The sequence below is a fragment of the Nipponia nippon genome, unplaced genomic scaffold (assembly GCF_047370975.1).
Source record: "Nipponia nippon isolate SJK-2023a ecotype South Korea unplaced genomic scaffold, ASM4737097v1 scaffold_2, whole genome shotgun sequence".
NCBI classification, from domain to species: domain Eukaryota; kingdom Metazoa; phylum Chordata; class Aves; order Pelecaniformes; family Threskiornithidae; genus Nipponia; species Nipponia nippon.
Genome location: NW_028262336.1, coordinates 16,374,257 through 16,399,944, shown reverse-complemented (window position 1 = coordinate 16,399,944; position 25,688 = coordinate 16,374,257). Strand labels below are relative to the sequence as shown.

The 25,688-nt window shown below is 53.9% G+C and overlaps 1 protein-coding gene across 2 annotated transcripts; it reads right to left on the bottom strand.

The window, feature by feature from the left end:
- Positions 1-1,772: 1,772 nt before the first annotated feature.
- On the bottom strand, positions 1,773-25,224 carry CD101 (CD101 molecule). 2 transcript variants are annotated; one of them, XM_087759050.1, is made up of 9 exons: positions 25,056-25,224; positions 23,448-23,825; positions 22,122-22,538; positions 18,634-19,017; positions 17,468-17,851; positions 16,089-16,496; positions 10,700-11,107; positions 9,441-9,836; positions 1,773-6,753 (listed from the first exon to the last, which is right to left on the bottom strand). In XM_087759050.1, the coding sequence occupies exons 1-9, from the start codon at positions 25,105-25,107 to the stop codon at positions 6,557-6,559; spliced, it is 3,024 nt and encodes a 1,007-aa protein (XP_087615176.1). In that variant the 5' UTR covers positions 25,108-25,224; the 3' UTR covers positions 1,773-6,556. The 2 variants fall into 2 exon arrangements, with proteins under 2 accessions (XP_087615176.1, XP_087615177.1); XM_087759051.1 differs by having other exon boundaries at positions 16,089-16,493.
- Positions 25,225-25,688: the final 464 nt, after the last annotated feature.

The following is a 25,688-nucleotide window of genomic DNA, read 5'->3' as shown; positions in this document are numbered from 1 at the left end:
TCCCCAGGGACGGAAAGCAGCGGACTTTGTGCCACACTGATGGTGGTGAGAGTTGCCCCACGACATCCCCATCCTTCCTCCCTGTCTCTTTAGACCTTCAGTAATTCCTCTCTGAATTGCCTGCCTCTCCTAACATTATCAGGCAGAAGCGTACGTCCCACTTCATTAAGCCTGTAAGCCACTGGCTGGATGATATCTGACTTGCATCCGTTTGCAATTTAAAACGGGCATTTGCTTCAGATCAAAGCGGCAGCAGCAGCAGGAACAGAAATTAGCATCTCATGGTCTCTCTCTCTCCGGTTTCATTGCCACAGTGTGTCTCCCTCATTACCAGGGAAATGAAACGTCTTTACAGTTCAGGCTGCCTCTGCCTTTTCATCCCGCGGCCACTGTGTGAGGCATTACTGCCACATTTAACAGCGATTGGTCATGGCCCTTCTCTTTCAGATGGGACAGTGGGCCTCTCCTCCCTATTAGCATCCCATGAGGGGGCTGCAAGGAGTCACAGCCCCTCGTCGTTTGCTATACTGCTCCCAGCATTCACCCATTCATTCCCTCATGCTTAAAATAATGATAAAACCAATATTTTCCCCCTCACCAGTGAATTTTCACATTTAGTCGACAGTCCCAGAAATAAGTGCTCCCCCCACCCCTACAAGGAGCAGGTACAGCACACACAAGGCCAGAGACCAGGTCACCCCCTGCTTCGCAGCCACCCCCACCGTGCTTTGCTTTCGCGATGGTCCCCAAGGAGGGGTCTGAGGACGGCACCCATCGTGAGGGCAGGCTCTGGCTCCCTCTCCCCTTGCTTTGCCCAGCAGCCCAGTCACAGGACCTGCTCCCGGTGCCTGCAGGGGGAATGAGCACAGTGTCAATTAAAAGACAAAATGCCCCCTGCTCAAATCATTCTTTTTAAAGCTGCTGATGGAGGCAAGTGGTTTGCAATGGCAGTAGTGAGCTTGCACCCACACATCCCTGGAGAGCTCACTGGCACTGGCTGTAAAGGCGAGCTCAGCTCCCTACCAGCGTCATTTATAAACATATAACTCTCCTTAGAAACATACAGGAAAAAAATTGTAATGAGTGAATGAAAGCAAGAAAGCCCAGATGAGCACATTCTCAAATTTTTTTGCCTGTGGTATTCTGTTTCCTGACCGGATTGCAGAAGCAAGTAGTGTCTGGGGTTTGCTTTCCTGTTTGCGTTTCTAAATAGGAGCTGCTAGGGAAACACGCTTATATTTGGCTTAAACCATGTCTATGAAAAGATTTTTTTTTTTTTTTAGTTGCCCAAGCAGGTAGGGGGCAATTAATCTTGTCAGTCCCACACCACTCTGGTGAGTGCAGTTGGCTGAAACGACGCTGAGCTGGTCCCTCCTGCTTGCTGCAGTAGCAAAGCAAGCCAGACACTGCATTACCTCTAGCACAACCTTCCCACCTCGAGCCCCATGGTTTATACTGCTTCTGCCTTGGAAAGCATCACTCTAGGGCAAACGCTGCCTTTTCCTGCCCTGTGCAATGGGACTGTAATCCCGTATTATCTGCTGGAAGAAAAGAGGGAGGAGGCGGAGGATTGGAGGAGAAGGACTGAAAACCCAGCAGTAGGCAGATACGATGGAGGAGTTTCTTAGTGGTTAATGAAGGTTTAGAGTCCTAGGAGAGGTTCTGCTTTGTCTGAGGTGCCAAAGGCCAAGGCCAAAGGACACACGAAACAAGCAGGGGCTGCAGGAACCAGCTGGAATGCAAAACGGCATCAAGCGAGACCAAAGCACATATCAAAACTGCATCTTTTATTTCCAGTTTTTAAATATTTTATCACAGGAATAAAACTGACTGTCAAATTTCAAAACCAACTCAGAGTTAACAGGAAGGAATGAAGAGATGCTGCTCGAGAGGGGACATCCCAGGAGAGCTCCAAGTCATTTGTCTGGAAGCATTTCTTGAAAGTTTGGCAACCTTCCTCAACAACCTTGCCCTGGCGGTACAGGACAGCACGACTGCTGTGCCCTCTGCTCCCAGGGAGCCGGGCAGGGCACGAAACCCTAAGCCATCGGCTGCCAGAGGATGCAAAGCATCTCCTTGCTTGCAAGCCACTTCCCACCACTCCTGCACAGCAACTTACTCATCACCCACCCTCCCTCCTCACAGGACAGAGGAGCCTTGCTGCAAAAGGTCCTCAGTGCACCCATCTTCAGGTGCGAGAGTCACTGGTGTGATCCTTTGTCCCACCGCATGTGGGGCAAGCCGCCCCAGCGGTCACTGAGCACCAGCCTTGTTCCTGCCCAAAGGCAGGTGCCATAAAAGCGTTCCAGGGGTTATATTCCCGCCTGTTCCACCCTCATGTCATCCACCTTCTGAACAGCGAGGGTCTGCCAAGCTGCAGGGTTGTGCTCGCTTGCCTGGGAGGCAGTGCTGCTCTCCCCTTGCCTTACAGTTTCCACACCTCCGTATAGAAACACAAGAGCACAACACAGCTCTTGTGTTTCTATAGCCCCGTGCAACTGCTTCCCAGAGGATTAATTCCTCTTGGACCCAGCTCTGCATTGCCCTGTAGCCCCTTCAAGCTGCTTTAAAGCCTATGAAAGGACCCTGGACCTTCCCAGAACATGCTGCCCTCACACAGGACATTCCCTGGGCAAGGGCGCATCAGGGGGACGGGGTGCAACAGGGGCACTCCTGTGCTGCAGGGTCCGCGCTGTTGCACTGTTTTCCCCCACAGGGCTATAACAGCTAAATATATATTTTATCAGCTGTTCTAATTTACATCAGAGGCTGGACTTGGAAAAAAGGTGGCGATGGGGGTAGGTGAAGGTGGCCAAGAGCCCCGGCAGCAAAATCAACACCATCCCCTGACCCACCATGCACACACATCTCTTTCTCTCTCATACATTTACCTCATCCGAGTGAAATGTTCTCTTTTAAAATAGGGCCGTTTTGGAGCTTTTGCTGTGATAAGTTACAACTCTTTCTAAGTTCACTCATGGAAAAAAATACATCTTAAAAAATATAGCCGAAAGGTTTGGCAGTGATCCAGCAAAGCCAGAATAAAAATAAAGAGGAAAAAACCCCGCCACTGCAAAAACACACATTTTTCTTGCAGATGCTTTCATCAAAGCCCTAGGCGCACTTTACAAACTTAAATTAAAACCTCTAAACCTGCATGAATAGAAAGCTGGTACTTACATAGGCCTTCAGTTAACGGAACAAAAAACAGAACAGAAGAAGAAAGTGCCCTGTTGATGGAGAAAGCTCTCTCTGCCCACCTTTTTCCCCCAGTCCACCAGACACAAAAATCTCGTGTTGCAGTAGAGTCTGCAGCTTTTTACGTAAAGATCAGATGGCAGCAAAGACACCTCCACAGACCTGCAATGGAGTGCCAATGTGGCCGAGCGAGGGGCCAGCGCGGGCTTGGGGGATGCACCAAACCCAGCCAGGTCACTCACAGGGCTCGCACAGCTTATGGAGACTGACCCACACGTGCAACCGCTGCAGCAGGGTAGGGGCTGTCCCACACCACCACCCCAGCACTCTGGTAATGAGTAGCAACCTAAATCAGTTAGATTTTGAGCAGAAGGCTTGTCTTGATGAGGTTCATCCTAAGACACGTAAAGAATGGGCTGTCAAGCTGTCTGTTAGTGGTTTGCTGCAGTAACACCTGAGGAGGTGTGAGACACCAAGTGACAAGAAAAGGTAAAATTATTTTTAACAAGAAAGGGAAACTGAACACTCGCATGTTCTTAACTGCAGTCTTCAGTGAAAAACAGGGACAAAGTACTTACAAGCACCTAGAAGAATGCAAGAAAAAAGAAAAGAAACTTTTTTTGGCTTGTTTTAAACAAGAACAGAGCACGTCAGACCTATCTAGTCTCCCCTGCAAGAAGGCTGAAAGCCTTGTGGGAAAGGGTAAGCAGTAGGCATCATGTATTCTTGACTTTACCAAGGCTTGTGAAGTATGCTCCCAAGGTACACTTATGGGCATGCTAAGGAAACAATCCAAACAAAAACACACAGGGACAGCATAAAATTGGTAGGTAAACTATGTGCACAGATTAATTGTTAATAGTTTATGGTCAAAAATGGTTCCTTCTTTCCTTTCCCACGTCCTAACACAGCTACATGTCCTTTCTGTATCCCCTAACCACAAGCTGGGCGCCAGGCAGCCAGCATACGGCTGGCTCAGAGCTGGCGGTCAGGAAACTCACACTGCAGCCTTCCCTCAGCGGCACAACTCGCCTGCCTCCTCGCCTTCATCCAGCTACCACTTTTCATGAAACTTAGAGGAGTTTAATGTCCTGGAAGCATCTGCTTCTCTGTCAAAACAAACTGAAACTGGTCCATGACTTAAAGCATTATTGAGACAGGACTAAGACAGACAGCAGGATCCTTCGCAAACTGGTGCAGAAAGCTGTTCAAGAGACCCATGCAAACGGTGCTTCAAATAGATAGGAAAAGTCAACAGCCTGAACACACAGTGGAGAAACAACTTGCTAGACAGCAAATCTGCAGGAGAGGAGCCTGCCGATTGCAAGCCAAGTGCAAACAGTGTCGTGCTGTCACATGTGCACAGAAAATCAAACATCCTACTGGGATGTGTAAATGGGATGTAACCCACAAGGCAGGGGGGAAACCTCTGCAGAGCGCCCCGCGTGCGGCTCTGAGCGCTCACGCCGTGGGAGAGACAGCTGGGGTCAGGGCAGCAAAGGGAAAAGCTGCATGAGGTCCAGAAAACATAACCTGCGGGGAAAGGCTGCACGAGCTGGAGCCAACCAGTACAGACAGAGGAGGTGGCTGAACAGGGAAACGGGAGCAGTAAGTCTTCAAACATGCAAAAAGTGCTTTTTCAAAGAGAAAGGGACTGAAGCAGCTCCCAGTTCCTTGGGATACAGGGCAGACAGCTTTTTCTAGCTGTAAGGAAAGTGAAGAACTCGAACAGATGATCTAGGGGGACTGTGGTGTCTCCAGCCCTCCCTCTGGTCAAAGGAAGAAGGTCCGTAAACATCTGCCATGATTTCCCTATGGCTGCTTTTATGCAAGCATAGTGCTTTGAGTGTTGCCCTGACACCTGACCTTACAACTCGCTGGGACCATGGCTCACTTTGCACAATTAGGGGTTGGGTACCTTTCCTCTAATGCATCAACCAGCCAGCCCTCAGGTAGCACAGCTCTTCAGCCTTGAAAAGGAGAGTCTGAGCTGGATCCCAGGACATACAGCAGCTGCCCCACAAGCATACACATGGCTTTGCCAGGAGGAACAGACCCCTGAGACAGTGTCTTACTGGCTTCTTGTGCCAAATTTCTGGGGCACAGCCTGCATATTACTCAGTGGCAGCTAGGAGGAGGACTCAGGTGGTTTTGCAGCTAGCATAAGGGGCACATGCTCAGGAAGGCCCCTCTCCAAGAGGGAAGGCACAGGGGTTCATTGTCCATCCAGCACGCAGGCCAGTAAGACCTCTTCTCTACCCAGGTAAGAGCCCTGGGGATTTACATATTCTCTCCATGCTGCCTTAAGGCACAGTTGGGAGCCTGCCAGGATGTCAAGGCAATGGGAGGCTTGGTACCAGCTCTGCAGCACCTCAGCTCAAGAAGTACCCCCAATTTACTACTACATCACACACATAACCCTTTACAGATATAGGCTGCTCCTGTGCTGTAAAAGCTGCAGGTGGCTGATCCTGCTTGCATCCCAATATATTGCAACGGTACAACCTGGAGGTGTCTGATGCGCAGCTTCCTGACTCACAGACAGCCCAGGCACACGGGGCTGGATGCTGTCTTCTCCTACAGCAGTCCCAGCAAAGGAAGAAATTGGAATGTCTTTGTACAGTCATCTCCAAGATGGCTTGGTGTCCCCTTCTTCCTTCTGGGGTCTAAGACTCCATGAGAGTCCCTTTTTCGGTCAGCAGGATTCCTTTTTTGTGGATGGTTGTGGTGCCCCTGCTATGGACTTTCTTCAGCCCCAGCCAGCCTTGCTCAGTCCTCATCTTCTTGTGACAGGTTTTGTGATGAAGACCCATTTTCCTTCTGGAGAAGATGCTCTTTGGGCACAGGTGCTCTCAGAACGAGGGGAGTGTCTGAGAGCTTCCCCAGCAAGGGATGGCCAAAGGCAAGTGCAATGCCTTCAATGGGACACCAACACTCCATTTCAGGCTCTGCCACTGGTTTTTAGCCTGCACACCCACATAGATTTTGTCAAGTCATCTAAAATAAGCAGCAATTTGATACTTTTTTGTCTCAGTGCAAAAAGAGCTGTTTTTTCCCTTATACCTGCAGGGGAATAACACCACTTCCATCCACATGGGGAGACACATACTGCAAGGACCTCAAATATACCACAATGAACAGAGTGTGAAATGGGTGGGCACCTAACCTAAGAGACAGGAACACCTGTTATGAAAACCCTGTTTGCTTAGTAATTCAAAACTGCTTCGTTCCATTGAAAGTAAACACGCAATTTCAAAGACTCATTGCAAGAGCTACTGCAAAACAAGAAAAAGCCCCTCTGCAAGTACTCAGTCCTCCTCAGCTGTCCAGCTCCGCTCCTTCAAGTTACAACTGCCAGCTAGATTTTCTTGACCTCTCCAGCCCCTTGCAGTTCCATCAGCTGGTCTCCTGTGACGTTGCCTTTTTTGCTTTTTCTGAATTTGAAGCACCAGCAGAAGCCAGCAAGGGCCAGGAGAAGGATCAGAACCAGCGGTAAGTAGAGGATGAAGTTCAGCAGTGGTGGCGATGAGCAGATCTTAGAAAAAGCAGTTGACTCTGGAGGGAAAAAGAAAGAAAAAAAAGTGAGTGAGGCCCCAATCTAGTTTGAGTTTCTGTCTCCTACTGTTTCTATAGGTTATCTTCTTATTTTTCCCCTCAGTCTTCAACACCTATCAATTTTTGAGAATTCATACTGGCTACCTGAGGAGAAGGGGGAGACAAACCAGGTAATTTGCCTCAATTTCTTGTTTTGGGAGGTCAGATAGGGCCCCGGCTCATTCAGCTGAAGCATCCCAACATAAACAGCACAGCTCTTCAGCTAAACCTTTCCAGGCTGGGCTCAGTAAGGAGAAGCCACGTACCCTTCACCGCCTGGGTCCCTGCCCGACACCCGTGACAGCAGGGTGAGGCAGAGGTCTGCCAGAGGCTGCACCAAAGAACAAGGAGGGACAAGAGAAAAGCAAAGGAAACCAGATCAAGGAGGTCCTGTCTCCCCCAGACACCTGCCCCTCCTTGCTTCTGCCTCTCTGCTATCCTATTTCAGCCACGCTGAGCTGCAGGCAGCTGTGAGCCTCATCCCCAGCAGCTCCTGCAGGCCAGCTCCCCGGTTGAGGTGGAGGCTGCCTGTACAGCTGGTGAACCCTCTGGGTACTGCGAAAGACTGGGCTTGGTCAGCCCCACGCTAGCTGAAAAGCTGTTTGCAGTCTCTCCATTTTTGTCCCAGGTTCCTTACAGCCACCAACTAATCCTGGCCATCAAAATCTCCTCACTTGGCACACAGTTTCAACACCACAGACCGACCTCAGATGCACCTGGCCTACCATGAAGGGGCATGCCAATTCCTTTGGGTCTGTTTTATCCCTCTCAAAGTGTTGTTCCTCAATTCTCCTCCTCACTCAACACATGCTTTACACTTGCTCTGCAGAACCATGCTGAGCATGCAGGTCTGCTGATTTGAAGCTGTCCATGGGATACCCACGCAGCCTGGTGGGCTATGTGTGACCCTAGGGATGAACCAGCCTGGGGGCTACTCCTGGCTGTGAAACTGGCTTTTATCTCTCTACCTCTGAAGCTCTGTGCCCCATCCATATAGACAGAAGCATCGTTTACTCTCCCGTAGGAAAACAGCACAAAGTCTCCACTACATGAATGCCTCCGCAGTAGTAGGGAGGTATCCTTAAGGGCAGCATCAGGTATTAGAGATGAAGTTACTCCTGGTTCCAGGTACACTTGCACGTGGCTGTGTCCTTACCCCTTGGAAAACTCTGAAACATTGAAATCTGTGAGCCAGAGGGGCGTTTTGAGATACCTGCATCACTGGAGAAACACACACAGAGACACACAGACACACACAGACACACACACAGACGCACGCACACACACAGACACACGCACACACACAGACACACGCACACACACAGACACACGCACACACACACAAAAGAGAAAGAAAAAACACCCAGCTAATCTCTTGGATTTTGTGAAAATCATGAAAACTACTTGGCCAAAACACTCATACAAAAATTGGAGGAGAATTTTTCAGCAGTTACTGAGCAATTTTAGCAATGGTTACTCCACCAGTACCAGGTAACAAGAGACAGAGGGGGCTGATGAAGGAGAAATCTGAGTGCTAGCCGTGATGGACAACAGCAGGAACATAACAGCAGGGGGATGAAGCCCTGTCAGTCCTTCCCTGTGCAATTAAATCCAGATTAGCTCTGCTGTAGGTGCAGAGCCATGTGAGTAGGCTCCGTGCCTGCCTGTGCCAGCAACAGGCACAAGGAAGGGCTCTGCACGGCCCCCCTGAGTTCTTCCATGTCGGTCAGCATTGGTAATTGCTGCAGAAGCTATAACCACATGTGAGCACCACCCAGGCTGGCTTCGAGCATGGCAACTCCAGGGCTGAGGGTATGAGAAGAACTGCAGGATCATCTCATCTGGGTGCAACATGGCTGATTTCACCATTCATATTTTTTCCTCCACATGGGTCATCCGAGCCTCCTATTTCCCCAAAGAGGCAACAAGACAGTACCTTTTTCCTGCCTGTTACCTCCCTAAAAATACTGTGTGTGCCTCACTAAAACCTTTGCTTATATTTATGTGAAGTTCTGTATGCAGAGTCCAGCTCCGTTTTTGCATCCGGCATGCACCCCAACTCAACCGAAGAGGACAGAAGCTGTTTTTAGAGACCTCACTGGAGATGGACTTGCCAGAAAAATCACACCAAGAATTTTTTCCCCCAGACAGTTAGTGTTCTGGCCCAAATGGCATGACTGAGAGCAGGGTTTTGTGCCCATGGTCCCGCAGAAAGCCCACGAGCCAGCAAAGCACTGCAGACACAAGTGCACTCAATGGTACCCTCTGGACCATGTGCCTCACGGTCAGAGCTCTTGATGTCTCATCTGACCACCACCTCCAATGTTTACAATGCCAAGCACCTCGGTTTCAGCCCTGGCAGATTGATGGGACTGGGAATGGGATCTCATTGCCTCCCCCTGCCAGGCCCATAGCACGTGTCCCTCAAAGGGCTCCCCTCCCTCCCCTGGCTCCCAACAAAACTCTGGCGATCTCCCCAGCACTGACCCCCGCTGCAATCCCTTAGCAAGTCCTCCCAGTCCTGCTGCATCCTTGCCATTGCATCCAGCATCACCAGAAGAGAGCTGCCATTATCCCCCCCATGCACCCCAGCACGGCTGAGGGGAGCCAGTGCGGGGTGAGCAGCCCCTCGCGCCCAGCAGCATTACCTGGCGGGATGGTGGTGAGCTGAATGTACTCCGAGCGTGCCAAGGCTTGCAGAGCCCAGTCCTTCCCCTCGCTCTGCTGCTGCCACTCCTGCACCTGGCAATGATAGACCCCAGCATCACTCTTCTTCACACTGTGCATCGTCAGGCTGAAGTCACCTGCGGTGGGGCGGCGGAGGTGCAGCCTCCCCGCCAGGCTCTCCTGGGGGTACTCGATGGCACCGTCGCAGTGGAGGGTGAGCAGGGAGCCGGTGTGGCCACTATCTTCCCCCCGAAACCAGGTGGCCGAGAGGCGGGCGGCAGGCGGGCGGGTGCCCCGCAGCAGGCAGTGCAGCGTCACCTCCTCACCCTCCCTCGCTGAGATGCTGCGGTTGGTTTTCTCCAGGTGCAGTTCGCGCTCTAGGGCAGAAGAGGCAAGCAGAAAGAGACGTTGCAGTGTTGTGCTGCCATAGAAATACTCTTGTCTGCGCCTGCAGGCTGATGGAAATCTTCCAGAGTGAACCATGGGGGATGGGGATGGCCTCTCGGAAGACCGTCTGGCAGGACACCCACAGGCCCCGTTGCTCCTGTGGCACATTCTCCCTGGGCTGTTCCCCGCCTCCCCATCATCTCTGCCCTTTGTTCACAACCCTCTGCTGTAATACTTCCCTCCCCCTTCGAATAAGTGATGAGGAATCCTTTGGACCAAAAGCTATTTAGGAAGCTGGAATTCTCTGATCCACTTTATTTAGGGTTGCAACCATAAGCCAGGTCATGTTGAGAGAGAGGGAAGAACTGAGCCAGGGAGACCCACCGTGCACCCCAGCAGCTCAGTGCCCAAGGTGGGAGCAGCTGAGCATTCAGCCTCGTTCTCTGTGGCTATGCGCAGCAGGGTAGGGAAAACTTTGTATCGTGCTTCAGGATGCTCAGGAATACCAGGAAAGGACTACTCTGTTCACAGCACTGTACAACCAACCAAGTGCACCATGCGTTGGAGTGAAAAGAAAATGCCACGATTCACTTTGTTATGAAGCATTAGACATCATCTGCCAGTGGCAAAAATACCAGCTTGGTTGGTTTGGGAGGATGTGATAAATCCTCCTAATTCCCTATTTCCCTTTGAGAGGCACTGACACCTCCTGCATCCCTAAGTCTCAGATCCAATGCCAGAGCCACTGGTTCTCCTAAGCCCTGCCAGTTTATGAAAGGCCTGGTGGGTGCCCCATCATAAATAGGTCCAACCTCCTCCAGCAGCATCTATGTGAGAGATAACCACCGCTCACCTGGGAGCTTGAACTCCAGCGTGGTCCTTCCCGATGCTCCCTCTCCGAGTTTGTGCCAGCCGTCCACCAGCCAGAGCCATTCCTCTACCACACAGTAGTACCTGCCCTGGTCCCTGGGGTTCGCAGAGAGTATCCGCAGCCAGAAGACGTCGCTGGACACCCTCTGGCTCAGGAACCGGGACTTTTGTGTAGGAGAGCTGAACTCAGCCCCGTATTCCAGAATGCTGCTGTAGTTAGCCCTTACGATTTTTAGGGGGGTTGCATCTGCCGGAGGAGGAGGTAGGAGGTACCAGGTAACAGTGAACTGAGAATTACTCTGGGCAAACATGATCCTGCACTCAATGGCTGTGTCAGCACCGCCGGCAATCTCCACAGAGCTCTCTTTTGTAGATACCTGAAGCTTGCTTTCTAAAATGGAGAAACAAAATAATCACACTAGCTGCATCTGCCAATACAGGGATGCTGGCAAGGAGAGGAATAAGGCTGGTTTGAGAGACCTGCCGAAAGAGGAGGGAGGAAGAGGGTGCTCAGAGGATGAAGACCCATTAGGGGATGCTGGAGCAGGAGCGCTAAGGGAGGTGGGGGAAGGAGGGAAAGAGCAAATACACACACCCTTATTTGAACCGTGGCGAGGAATCACTGGGTGCTACTGGGCAGAGGAGTAACAGAGGAGGCACCTCGGGACCACGGGGCAGGAATGGGGGGATGGAGGCAGCTGTGTGTGAGCTCAGCCGCAAAGCCTCTGTCTGAAGCAAAAATGTCTGTCTACCACTGCTCCTATTGGCAGGCTCACACGTAAGTGACAAAACCAGCCCACAGCTTTGGAGGCTGTGAACAAGCGTCTTTTATCTCAGAGAGACTACAGAGCCTGCGTGGGTTTTGCTAACAGTCGCCATCTCAGGTGTTTGCTGTGGTTATTAACCGGAAACCACATAACACGGCCCTGAACATCTGCTGTGATTATAGCCGGCAATTGTTCAATTTAGCGCTGAGCAGCTCAGGAGAGGAGAGCTCCGGTGCTGCCTGCAGCTCTGCCCCCCGGCAGGGTACACGGTCGCTCCCGGACGACGTGCCTGTGCTGCTCCTGGTTTGAGGCACCCCCCTCCCGCCGCACATCACTTGTTGCTGGCACCTTTCCTTCTCCTCCAGCAGCAGAAAGGCTGCAAACTGGTCTCTTCAAAGGGCCTCCGACTGCCTGCGTTTCCTCTCGGCCCACCCCTCCGCACTGAGACACCACCTCTGTCAGATGGGGCTAGCAGTCAGGTGAAGGAGTACGCACAGATATCTACCCATGGGTAGACAGAAATTACTCAGCACAAGACACCATCAGGGTTTTAAGGGACTGTAGGCAGAGTTTCCATTCACAGGATTTTCCTTGCATACGAGCTAAGCAGCAGGACGCCCTGTGCTGTGGAGGTTGGGGGCAACCGAGCTCCCTTAAGCTCAGCCCCTGGGTGCTGGTTTGGGGGCAGGCTGCAGAGGACATGCTGAGATGTCCCCGCGGAGCGTCTCAGCCCTGTGCCCTCAGCCGCAGGCTCAGAAGGGTGCTGTCCTCTGTGGCAGCTCCCCAAGGGATGCAATGGCAGCGGGTTAAGGGAGAAAGCCTGTGGACCAGGAGGGAGCTGCAGCTTCTCCTGCAGAGACTGATGGGGAAGAGGAACACCACAGGAGAAAGCCCACACATTTCCCCTTCCTTCAAGCATTTCTTCTCAAAACTCAAGCAATCCACTTCAGAGGCCATCACTGTCTCTCCTGAGGCCAGTAAATGCAAAATACCCCAACTGATGGCCCTTGACATCCCTGTGCATTGCCCCTGCCTCCATCTCGAATTTGCCAACAAAATCTCCCAGCTCACATCCACTTACGCTGCTTTTTCTGTTTGCACCCTATTGCATTTCCTCCTCTTCTCTCCACACTGCAAACAGACACATTTTCACCAAAAGGTAGACAGTTTCCTCCATACTAGGCCTTGCGTGTCCTTAAGTCCCAATAATCTGCTTACTGCCTCACCTCAGTGGTGAGGATTTCGGCAGTGACAGTCACCAGGAGGTGGCTGCTCCCAAGGGATCGACAAAGTGCTGTCCTGCATTTCCCAGTGCACATGCCCTGCTCTGAAGGAACAGGTAAGGGTAAGAACCAGAATAGATGGGAAGGCAATCACCCTAATTAGGAAGCGGTGCAAATTCACCAGATCCACACACGCAGAGACCAAGTAGACTTGGGCATACTTAGGAACCAGACGCAAGTTGATGTCTTCCAACTTCAGCAGTGACAAGTGCACCCAGCCCAGAGCCAGCTTTAAGGAAGCACAAATCTTCAGAGAGGGAGAGTCTCCCTCCTTGGAGGTATTCAAAAGCTGCTCCAGGGCAAATGGCTCTAGGATGCCCTGCTTGAGCAGGGGGTTGGACCAGATGACCTCCAGAGGTCCCTGCCAACCTCAGCCATCCTGTGTTTCTGTGGCAGGTGAACTGATCACACCAGATAAAATAAGACACTTGGTTCTTAACTTCAGCTGCTCAGTACAGCAGGAATATCATTCAGCCAGCCTGCTGAAGTCCAGGAGGGACCCAGAAGTGAACTATGCCAAAGGGAAAACTAAAAATGCTCCCAGGTATTTTAACTGGAGACTTTGGCCTCATTTCAAAGGCCACAGGAAAGGAGCAGGCAGGACCAGGGGAGGTGGTGGACATCAGGCTCAGTCTTTCCATGTCAGACACATGGATGTGCCCTCCCCAGCTCCAGCTGTCAGTGAGAGCATGCCAGAAGAGCAGCCCTGCCGCTCATCGCAAGCAGCTCTGCCACATCTCCCAGCAAAAAGGAGCTCCAGAAAAGTCAGCTGTGGGGCCATGCCGGACCAAAACGTGCGCCTCCCTCCAAGTGAGCTCCTCCTGGCAGCGCTGCTGCAGTCAGGGATGCGTGGGTAAAACCCAGGACCTTTCCCCAAACCCAGAGAGCCTGCCAGCACAGGAGACAGCAAACTGCCTGGGGGGGCCTCCGACTTGAGTATGGCCCGGCCTGACACCCCCTGGGGTGGAAAATACTCCAGAGAAGCAAAAGCTACTAGAGCTTAGAGAGGAGCCACAGGAACCGCTTGTGAGCACTTGATTTTGATGAGAAAAATTGCTGTTATGCTCTCGGAGAAGATCACCTCGAGAGGAAGCAGAACACTTACTGCAAAACCCCTTTCTTTCAACTCTAAATCTCCTCTCAGTTCTTTCGCTCCTGCTAAAGATCAATTACTGAAAAGGGCAGAGCAGCTGCCTGCCTTTTCCTTTGGCACAGAAAGACGTAGTGCTGTTTTCCCTTTCAATTTCAATTTAATTAACCAAGCCGAGCCTCTCACTGCCTGTGTTACTGTGAACCCTGCCTGCTGATGCCGCACTTTCTGCCCAGCCTGGGAGCAGCGGGACATGCAGAAGGGCACGGCTGCTGCAGCAACCCGTGCGGGCCGGCCAGCCAGAGGGGTGGCTGCTGCAAAGCCCCCCCGTGGCTCACTCCAGAGCCATGGGAAGCCACCGCGGGTGGCTGCACTGAGAGGCTGGTGGAAGCATCCCTGCTAGGGCTGGGCAGCAACTGCCTGCCCAGGGCACTAATTATGGGACCCCACCAAGGGTCAGATGCTGAACTACCTGAGAAGTCAGAGACAGAAAGGACCTGTCCTCCTTCCCCGCCTGTTATGACCTTTCACGGACGTCCCTCCTGTCTGAAGCTACCAGATCCACAGTGGCATTTAAACTCCTGAAGTGCCGACTGACACCGAGTGGTAAATAAAGTGCCGAAGCAAAAGTCAAGAACTGGAGTATCTCTGCAGGCTCCAACTATGAGATTTTATATGCGAACAAACAGGCTGGTGATTTTCATAATTTGCAGCTTCATTTTCTGCAGCTTCGCCTCATCCCATTGCTGCTAGACCCAGCTTCCTTCCCAGACTTATTCTCTACCTTCCCAAATATCCTTTGCTGGCTCATGCTGCCTTTCTCAGAGAGACAGTACTAGAGCCAGCAGCCACCTCCCACTGCGCATCACCCCCTCCCAGTTCCCACCAGCTTTACAACATCGCGGTATCCAGTAATGGCTGCAATACATTTGGAGCCAAATGTTTTAATATCTTGCTGCTCCGCTGCTACCGTCTCCTCTGCGTAGACGATCTACAGCTACACCGCTCATCTTAATGCCATTTACATGACTAATGTACGCTCACAGCCGCTGTCTGTTGTCACCCCTAGCCTCCCGTAGACCCCCCCACCCCGGGGCTGGCTGTAGCTCAGGTGTAACATGGAGCACCCCAGCACCCAGCTCCGCAGGGGCAAGGAAAGAGCAGCAGTGGAGCAGGAGGGAGAGCACCATGGAAACGAGCCCGAACAGGGAAGGGAATGTATCAGCTTACGCTACAGCAAACCCATCAGTTAAAAAACACAGAAAATGCATAATTTCAGTTGACTGGGTTATGATCCCAAAAATCCAAGGATAAGAGGAGGGAGCACTTAGTGCATGAAAAAAAGAGCAAGAACTCTCCTTTGCTGGAAGAACAGACACTAGAAAAAAACCCAAACGTATTCTCATGCCTGCCTCCACAGGCTCAGAGGTTTTGGCCGGGACAATCCCTTCAATTCCTCCAGCAGCCCCAGTCGTGAGCAGGGCAAGCTGACACTGTGCTGCTGCCGGGGGTGGTGGGGAGCAGGCCCACGGCGGGCCGGCCGGGGGGCTGCGGTGCATTTGCAACATCTCTCTTCCATAAGAGGATGAGGCTCCCTGCACGATGCTGGCAGGCGCAGCGGTGCCGCGGACCCTGCCTGCAGAGGTGGCCATAAAAGGGAACCCTGGGCAGGGCCCCCAGCCGTGCCAGGGAGGAGATACCTCTGCCCAGAGCTGCCAGCACCTTACGGCTCAGTGCTGGCTCCCAGCCTGGCAGAAAGCCCTGGCACTTTCTCAGCCCATCTTGAATACACCAAGGGAAGCTCAGGGGGACAGACATCTCCCAGCACCATCTTTGGTGGCCAGTCTCTCTCCACCGCCCTCCAGAAGCCCACGCCATGAGAGGCACCTCACACCCCAGCATTCAGCTGGGCTCCTTGGGGGGACTATTTCTTCCCAGAAACAAGGCTTAAAATCCTAGTGGTAAGGCTGATCCCTATATGCTTGTCATAATCTGCAAACAAATAGACATTGCCACTCCCCAACACTGAATTTGCCTCCAGGAGTGTTGTCAGGAGCTGTGGGTGCTGAAGAAGAAACACGACAGGCAGCACTGCCTTGTGTGGCCCCAGGAGGTGACCCAGCTGGGGACACCCCAGCCATCAGTGGTCCTGGTTGCTCCTGCCGTGTTTGATGGATTTAAAGTTACAGAAGGAGAGATCTCTGCTGAAGAAGCGCCCATGGCACTGCTTACCTGGCAGCACCACCTTTATCCCCACGGCATTGGACCTGGCGGTGGCTGCCGGCTGGCCCAGCGTCAGGGCGTTCCTCCTCCAGACCTCCACCTCACACTGGTACGTCCCCTCATTGGCAGCCACGGCACTGTGGATGCGCAGTCTGAAGGAGGTGGCAGCCTTTGTCAGCTGGGCTTTCCCCTGGAAGTGTTGCTGCGCTGCCCCCCAGGCCACGGTGCCGTTGGGAAGGACCCAGACCAGCTTGTGGTAGTGGCCCGTGGGTGGGCTGGGCTGGAAGAGCCACCCCACAGACACCGGCACCTCCTCGAAGGTGTAGCTGGCGCTCACTTGGCAGACGAGTTCAAAACTCTGCCCATATCTGACGGTGGCAATTCGGCTTCTCAGCGTGACATGCAGACCGAGACCTGCTTGGGAGGAGAGAGCCCTTGGTGCTGGGACAGAAATCCTGCCCCATGCCACCTCGCCACCAACCTTCCCACGCAGCACCGTCCCTGCTGCCCCAGCCACCACAGCTCCATGGCAGCCAGCAGTCCTGCTGCTCCTCTGACGGTGCCACTGCCCTCCGAGTTTCACCGTGCTCTTCCAGCCCCACGCAGTCCCTAGCCTCCCCTACCTCGCCCCCCGCTCTCCCACCCCCAGCCCTCCGGCAGCCCTGAGTGCCCTCTCTCTTCCAGACTCCCCAGTCTCACCCCGTGGCAGGGAGCCGGGGATCCTCTGCTGATGCTGCTGCCCTGTTTGCTGCTTCTTTCCACCCTCCACAAAAGCCTAAAAACTCCTGTGGCCCAACTGGTGCTCTCAGGCACCTGGCCCAGGAATAAGAAAAGAAAAACACCCTAAATCACAGCCAAAAGCTGCCTCTCCATAAAGGCACCCATTCCAGCAGTCAAAAGAAGAAATGGTGTGGGCATTGCATGCCAGGGAGGTTAGTGGCTCTGCGCTCAGACAGGAGGGCAGGAGAAGCAATCAGATGTCAGCACCAGGGGTGTGTCTTTGACAAAGGCCGCCGTACTACTCAGCAAGTGCCTTTGTTGAGCTTAATTACTGTAAGTAATTATGCTGCTAGAACAGATATTTTGTATTTCAAGTTAAAGAGACAGTCAGAAAGACCTGCTGAGTAAGCCGCTGCCTTTTAGGTCTCTGGACACTTTAGCTGTTGTGTCCACTTGTCTCTCCCAAAACATCTCACTTGAGCACCCTGCTAGAAATGGGGAAACTGAGGCACTCCAGGGCCAAGTGATCAGCCCCAGGTCACCCTGCAGCAGCAGCGGAGCTCAGGGCACAGCAGACCTCTGTCCTACCCACATGTCCACCTGCTCCTCCAGCCTTGCCTCCAGCATGTCCAGCTTGAAAGCCCAGAAATAGGGGTGGCCCAACTCACCCATGGAGCTGACTGTCACTGCTGTCTCCCCCTCCTCTGTCCAGCTCTGGCCTCGGGACCACTCAGTCGCTTCGCACCCGTACCGCCCGCCGTCACCCTCGTCCAACGTGTTGGGGATCACCAGGGTGAAAGCACCAGAGCCCACTTTCTCCAGCCGAAGGCTCCCCCGAGTCGCGCTGTCCTGGTAGGCGCTGCCCAGGCTCAGGGTGCCATCCCGCTCCATGGTGGCCACCGGCACCCGCGGACCCGGGTGCTGCGGTGGCAGGTGCCACCACTGCACGGACACAGGGCCGGTTGCTCCTTGCACCTCGCAAAGGAGGATCAAGGCATCTCCTGCCAGGACCTGTGGTGTGCTGGTGGACACAGACAGGCGCATGCGGCTCTCTGCAAAAAACAGTTACTGCATGGGAGGGGGTTGTGTTGTGCGCCTCAGAAAAAGCCAGAGATACTGTGGCATTAAATGGAGAGACTAGATAAATCTTGACATTGGAAAAAGAAAGGATTTTTCTGAAATTTTCAACCAGCCTTTTCTTATAACTTTGGAGAGGGCTTTGTGGGGTTGTATTTTTTTTTTTCCTTCTTTAATGCCTTTCCTGAGACATGGATACATAAAGAAATACTTAAGAAACAGAGTCCCAACAGGCAGCTCCTGCTATATCAGAATAGCCATCATCTAGCTGTAGAGCAAGGAAACCAAGAGTCTCTTACACGCCTTTCTTAGAGTGGTTTCTCACAAGTCATCCCTCCAAACCAGAGAGAGCACCCTGATGGAAATGGCAATGATCCCCCCATCCAGAAGTACCTGTTCTGCTGGGTCATCCTGTGATCCTCAGGAGTAGCAATAGGCATTGCTCACGATGTTCTGTACCAAGGACACAGGAGGACTCAACCTCCCCAGAACTCTACCTATTTGGCCCAAAACTTATTGCAAAGAGACTGAGCTAAAGGTTTACACTTTGCTGACAGCTGCTGCATCTGTCATGCAAATGTTTGCCAGAGCAAGTGCTTTTCCCATTATTATCTGCCAAAATCTATGGCACATTTGCGCTCTTACTGCAAACAGCAGGTCTGTTGCCCCTGCCAAGATGAGGCCAGACTTGAAGCATTCCCCAGTCAGGGATCACTGCAGGTTTTACCCAGAAGAGCAGCCATTAGGATTTACTAACCTATCGGCTTCACATTGACTTGGATGCCTGATGACATATTGGTTTGGATGCTGTGAACGTCTCCAGGAGTCTTCACCTCTGAAACAGAGCAGTGGTACGTACCGTTGTCCTTCAGCCCCACCTCGTAAATGATGAGGACATAAACCACGTTGCTTTGCTTGAAAGCTCGGAGCTGCCTCAGCTTGGCTCTCTCCTCATATTCATCCTCCCAAATCAATACTCCATGGGGGTCAAACCTGGCCACTTCCACACCGTTGAGGAGCCAAAGCACTTGGAAGTGCCTGCTGCTGCTCTTCTGGGCTCCCACCATGCAGTTTAGGTGCAAGGTATCCCCTTCAGAGAGGGAGGTTTCAGCAGCAGCAATGTCCACGGAGAGGTCTCTGCCTGTGGGCAATCAAAAGTAAAGAGGGTACTGGATGGCCCTGCCCACGCTTCCCTCCCACCTGGCAGCACTGACAGCTGTGCAGAGGGAAATGGGAGGGAATTCTTTATTGAAACATTTTGTTTCATTAGAAAAATGATCAGGATGGAAAACTCTGCCCATGGGGAGACGGTTGCCAGCTCCAGACACCAACCAGCAGTTGCAGGTGGAGGAAGCACCAGAGCCTTGAGCTGCTGAGCTCCCCGCTTTGGGGCAGCTAACCCCCCAGAGCAGAGCACCCATCGGGATGGCCTCGGGCCACAGCCACCCCCAGCTCCGCTCAGGCATCTGAACCGAGGGCTGCCCTAACCCAGCTGTTCTGCTTCATGTAACAAATATAACTTAAACCAGAAAGGGGCACAAAAAGGCTTTATCACTCAGTGGTGTGTTTAACTCTGCTGTCTGTGGTGGGAGGAGGTACATGGAGGGCTGGCATTCAAGTTGCTTGTCCGAATCTGATGCTGCTGGTCCTACATACTGCAGCCCTCACTGGCTGCTGCGGGATGTGGGCAAGAGAGGCTCTCAAAGTTGGGTTAGTTCCTACAGAAAGCAGAAATGTCAAGACTTGTCGCAGCATGGGGAGGTTGGAGGGAAGCAAGAAGAGCTGGAGGTCATCTCCTAGCCCCTGTCCTGCCCCCCCTACCAACCAGCAGCAGGTACCAAGCAAAGAGGGGGAGCACAAAGTCATCTTCTCCTTGGCAGACCCTCTTGAGCAGTCAGCTGCACCCGAGATACGGACCCTGTCTCTGGGTCCTGTGATACGACTCACCTTCCCCACAGGGCATTCAAAGCCTCTGCCACTAATGCCCCCTGGTTCCCAGCTTCAGCCCAGCTGGAGAGTGGCTGCAGGCAGAGATCCACGGGGTGCCCCAAAACCCTGCACCATGACCCCACACAGCGGTGGCACGACCGAAAACCAAGAGGCAGGACTGAGCCCCAACTCCCTGGGCAGGCAGCCTGGCTCATGCTGCTCCATCTCCTTGGGTCACTGTGGTGCCCCTCATGTCTAACAACAAGGGCAGGGCTACGTGCTGTAGTTTGAAGGTAAAACAGAGCAGCTCCCAGACTGCCACTGGAAGGGCTCAAATAATTTATTGAAAGCAGAGTACCCTGTGAATTTAAACAATGGTTCATAAACAGTTTGCGAACAGGAATCCCAGCCGCTGCAGATATGTTTGGCATTCCCAAATATTTGCTAGAAAGTTTATAGAAACCGCTGGAGCAGCTGGCCATGGTCAGAGTGGTTGCCGGCTCCCAGTGCAACAGGGTGCTCAGTCCCACAGCCCAGGCTCTCCCACGGGGCACTGGAGGGAGCTCCCAGCCCTGCAGATGTGATGGAGGGCTCGGACGCCTGCCACCGTTTCCCTCTGGCAATATCAGCGACTAATACAACCACCACGTTGTCCTCTTACCACCATTGCCTCCTTTCTGCCCTTAATGGCTACCATAGCGCAAATATTAAACTCTGACGAGGTTTCTCTATTTCTAAGCAATCGTGTGGCCCCAGTACCCGAAGCCACACACCACTAGTCATGATGAACCCTCTTAAACAAGCAGATGCAGGAAAGCACACCGACTGCCATTGCTCGCCAGGCAGCAGCAGACGTGGAAAGCCATTGCTGCAAACAGTGCGCAGTAAGGGGAACAAAGCTTTGCCAGTCAGCCAGGTTTCTGGAACTGGGCTCTGACAGTGGGAGCCTGCACCTCCCTCCCCCGGCCCGGTGCTTTGCTCCCCTGAGCTGCACACAGGGTGTTTGGTCCATACCCATCGGTTTCTTTGGTTTCCTGCTCTGACTCACCACCCTCCCACGAGACACCGGTTCCCCTCACTGCCCCGGCTCTGCAGCCTCCTCCATCCGCCCCGAGGCACGGGGACGTGGTACACCACCTCCCCAAGCATCTTTTCTGTGAGAGGCTTGCTCCCATTTTGTTACATACTACTGCCTACGCTAAAGGGCATCAACTACACACAGCCTTGCCTTGGCTCCATTGAGGTGAAACTTGCTGGTGGGACAGAGAGATTTTCCCTTCCTCTGGACACAGCTACCCACATGCAGCAGGGTGAGGGACCGCAGCCAGCAAAGAGCTTGCGGCAGGAGGGATGGCGGGCAGGGCACTCAGAGGGGTAGCAGCACAGCACTGTAATCATCCCAGGGCAGTGGGGAGAGAGGGATTTTCCTACCGGCCCTGAGCGAGGCAATTAAGAGCTTGGGGATATCAGGAGCCATGGGAAGCTGCGGGGCAGAGGGAACAGGAGGTGCCTGGCAGGGACAGAGTGGAGCCAGGGAGGATGGGCAGCACTGGCAAGGGGCTGGTTTTCATACTTTCCTATTTTAATCCATCTCCTATGCGGTAGCAGGTCTAAGTCTCCTCTTTCTAAATACCTAATACTACGTTTTCCTAGAGCATAAGCCAGGAGCTTAGTGCAGCCGCTTCAAAGCACAGTCTGACCCAGTCCCATTGCCATCATATATGAACTACTAGGAAGAGACACAGGGATGGTCTACTAAGCAGCAACGCCAGTTGCTCTGGAGGCCAGCAGACCTGTGACAGCACGGACAGACAAGCCACCTCCAGCAGACACCAGAGCCACGCAGCACACGCAGCGCACCCCCATGTCCCTCGGTGCCCACGGCCAGGGCGCTGCAACAGGCAGCTGACTGTTACGTACTTCAGTTTTTGAGGCTGTGAGACCCTCGAGGCAGTCTAACAACGTGGTTTTCCACACACAGGAGCTTAACGCTGCCAAGGAGCCAGGCTGCTGCGGGCACACACTGCTCTCTCTGCTAACACCTCACGTGGCCCTGTGAGGTTGCGTGATCACTGCCAGCATCGGAGACTCAGCTGCATGAGCCTCCAAAGCAAGAAGGACCAACAGCTCCCAAACCAGGGGCTGCCATGGCCCTGAGCCCAGTCCGTCCCCTTCGCGCCCGACGGAGGCAGCCAGACCCACCGGTGGGTCCCTGGGCTGCGGCGGAGGCAGGCAAAGGCCACTGAAGGCTGCTGTTATAGGGCCCTCGGTGTGCAAAGGAGTTGGAGCCAACCTGTGAGTTTGCAAGGGCCTTACCCTGGCTCATGACCATCAGCAATGTCCTCTCTGTTTGCTTGCGGGAGATGTCCTTCCACGTCTCATCGGGATCCTGAATCCACTCAGCTGCCTCACAGTACAGCTGCCCCTGGTCAGACAGCTCCACTCCCCCGATGGAGAGCTTGTATGTGGTGTTCCCAACCTTGTTCAGCCGCACGTCCCCTGCCAGAAACCTCTGCGTGTAAGAGGGCCCTGGCCTCAAGACAAAGTCCTTGGAGAGAGTGAGGACCTCCTCGGCATGGCTCTCTCCTGCTCCCTGAAGACGGTACCAGCCAACAGAGAGATGCGTGTGCTGGGCGGTGGACTTGGACACCTCGCAGGTGAGCTCCACCGTGTCCCCTTCGGCACGGGTGAGGACCTGGGGCGCCATGGAAGCCGAGAGGGTGTCTGCGATCACTGGGCATGGGGAAGAAACACAGAGAGCAGCTGGTCACGGGAAAAATCGTCTCTTGGCCTCAATGGGCAACCTGCTAGCCACTACGAAACCATGGCCAGGTCCTAAGGGATCTGACAGCGTAGGAGAAATATCTTTTGTAGCTGATTGACAAGGCTTCCATCAGCCTATGCCAAGGTGCAAAGTGGTTGAAACCTCAGCAGGGAAGAAAGCACAGCGAATCTCTCTGCAGTATCCTCTTCAGTCAAACTACAGGCAGTATTAGTTAGGCAACCCCAACGTCCAGCCCCTGTGCAGGCTGTTACAATACCAGGATAAAGGAGGAAACAGGGGTGAATACCAAGTGGAAGTACCATCCCACCACGTGGACTTGGTGGGCTCACAGTAGAGCCTTTCCCTTTGCCTCTCCACCCCGTTGCCTTCCCTCTCCCAGTGCTCTGCAGGAGCTGCTACCTCCCCCCGTCTGTGAGTATCCAGCTTGGGTCAAGTCCCACACCCTGACCTGAGAGGACACCAACAGCTAACACAGAGAGCCTGAAAACTCCTGACCTCCTAAGTGCTTAGCTGTGAAATGCTGTGGCTGCATCAGGACCTGAAGTTAAAGTTGGACCATTGGACAGCAGAGGCTTCCTCTCCCTTCCCTTGCCCTGGCTGGGAGACAACGGCCAGAGCAACCTGCAAAGGGACATCTGGGCTTCCCAACCTTGGCCAGCCAGGGGTAGGATAGCAATCCCACACTGGGGAGAGAAGGAAAATTTGTGCCCACCAGTCCCATTAATCACCCCTTTCCCCAGCTGCCCCTCTATCAGAGACCCAGAGACAAGCACTTCTCCCCAGTGTAAAGGTGGGGACAGCGGAAGCCTGCCTGCACCCCTGCCCAGCAGGGAGCAAGGCTCTCTTTCAGGACCCACCTAAGAGGTTAGTCTTGGCGCTGTAACTCCCAAAGTACCTCTCGTCGGTGCTGGGCGTGTGGCACTCATACTCCCCGGCATCCCGGTCCTGCAGGTCGGTGATGTGCAGCAGGACGGCGTCCCCCTGCACCCGCTCCACGTAGATCCCCCGGCTGTGCACGCGCTGGGCATAGACGGCATAGGGGAAGGAGGGGTCTATGGTGCTGACGATCTGCACCTCCCGGTCAGGGGCCAAGGGCAGGTAGATGGACCACTGGAAGTTCTGCTCCGCTGGGCCCTGGTAGCCGCTCACCTTGCACCACAGCGTGACGTGGGACCCCGTCACGCGGTAGAGGGGCCCCTTCTGAACAGTCACCTCCCGTTGGCCAGTGCTCAAACCTGCCGGCAAAGAGTCAGCACATGTGGTGTTTGCAGGGGTATATGCTACCTGAGGGCTGCACGCCCAAAACAGCAGTGGGTCTGGATGTGCACAGGACTGCAATGTAATACTGAAAAGAATTGCTGTGCAGTCTCATTCTTTGAAGCACAAAGTCCAAGGGACTTCACCCCCCTTGTAATCGTCCTGTAACAACAGACGTCCAAACTTTCTTGTTTCCTAGCACACTGGGGGTCACACGACAGAGACCAGAGCATCATGGCCAGAGGGCTGTCAAGCCTGTTCATGGTTGGAGAGCATCTCTCACAGCCAGCTATTCAGAGGGAGCGGCAACCAGGCTGAGATCACTGGAGGAAGTTTCTGGTGTGTTAAAATTAAGAGGACAAAGCACTCAAGGCCTGCACCAGCAGTGGGGGAAAGGGAGTGGGTGCCAGAACTGACCACTGCCAGAGATGGAGATGCAATGCAGAAGCCAAGGGACATGGGACAGCAGAGGGAACAGGCAGGCTGGGTGATGCAGAGGTGCTCCACGGACAGAAACCAGGGAGGGTGCAGGAGAGGGGGCCAGCAAGAGCTCCTCCAAAGGCAGGGGTCTCCAAGAGGCATCAAGGGCTCCCTCCATTTCTGCCTGCAGAGGGTTTGGGGGGGTGATGGCCACCTGCACACCCTCCCACAGAGCTCCCAGTGGTGACTCGCTCTGTCCTGGTGCCCAGCATGCATACCAAGCAATATGCCCACAGGACGCGGGCACTGCGTCAAAAACCAACCATGGAGACCAGGCCAGGGAAGAGAGCTGGTGGTGGCACAGCCTAAGAAACCCTCAGAAACCCCCTCCCAAGGGAAGGGGGGGTGAGGTAACCCCCTCTGCACCACCAGCAGCCACACAACAGGGGCATGCACATCCCGTCACCAAAACCCTGCCAGGGTCTGGGCTATCACTTTGGAGTGAAACCACACTGCCAAAAGGAGAACACGCTGCTGCGCCTCTTGCCACAGCCACTGAGCCAGAGCAGCGCTGGCTGCGGCAGGGCTGTCCTCGCTCCGCAGCCCCAGCAAGGTGCCCCACTGAGCCACCCACCTGCAAAGGGCCCATCCACCCACTTCAGGAAAGCAAACTGGCCAGAGAGACAGCCCACATCTCTGATCCATGCGGGTGCTGCTCCCAGCCCCAAGTGCTTTACTTCCCCCTCACCAGCCCCAGGAAAGCCCCCACCACCAGGCAGGGCACTCACCTGGGAGGAGGAGGAAGAGGAAGGCAGCCGCCAGGCACTGCGCCAGCCCCATGGGAAACAGCTCTGCTTGGGTCCTCTCCCAGAGGGGCAATGGAAGGCTCTCGTGGGCGATGGTGACAGCCACCCTGTTATTTTGAAAGCGGCTGGGAGGAAGCTGCCCAGCGGCGGTTTCCTCTGCTTAGAAATGGCGGGGAGAGGTTGGGGAGCGGGGTGCAACAGCAGAGTAACACGCCTCTGGGAGGTGACAGCCGGCACCCCGGCCCCACGCCGCCTGGGCAAGGGTGATGCCCAAGGCCCCTCCTGCTGCTGTGTGCGTGCCAGGTGCCCAACGCTACAGCTGTGGCTTTGCTGTCTGACAGCAGCTCACAGGCTAACCCTCTGCCTTGTGACTCCCGCTTTGTTGCATGGAGTAACTTGCTCCCTGCTGACAGAGGGGGCAAGGGGCTGGACCCCAGGGAGGGATGGAGGCAGATTTCTAGGGCTGAAGCTCCTCCCAGCTATTTATTTTCTGTAGCTGCAGACAGCAGTATGATGCCTCAGGTACAAGCTGGGTTGGCACAGTGCTTGCCGAGAACAGCTGACCAAGCTCTGCCTCGCGGTGCAGTGGGGCACCCCAAGTGGGGTGTCTCTCCC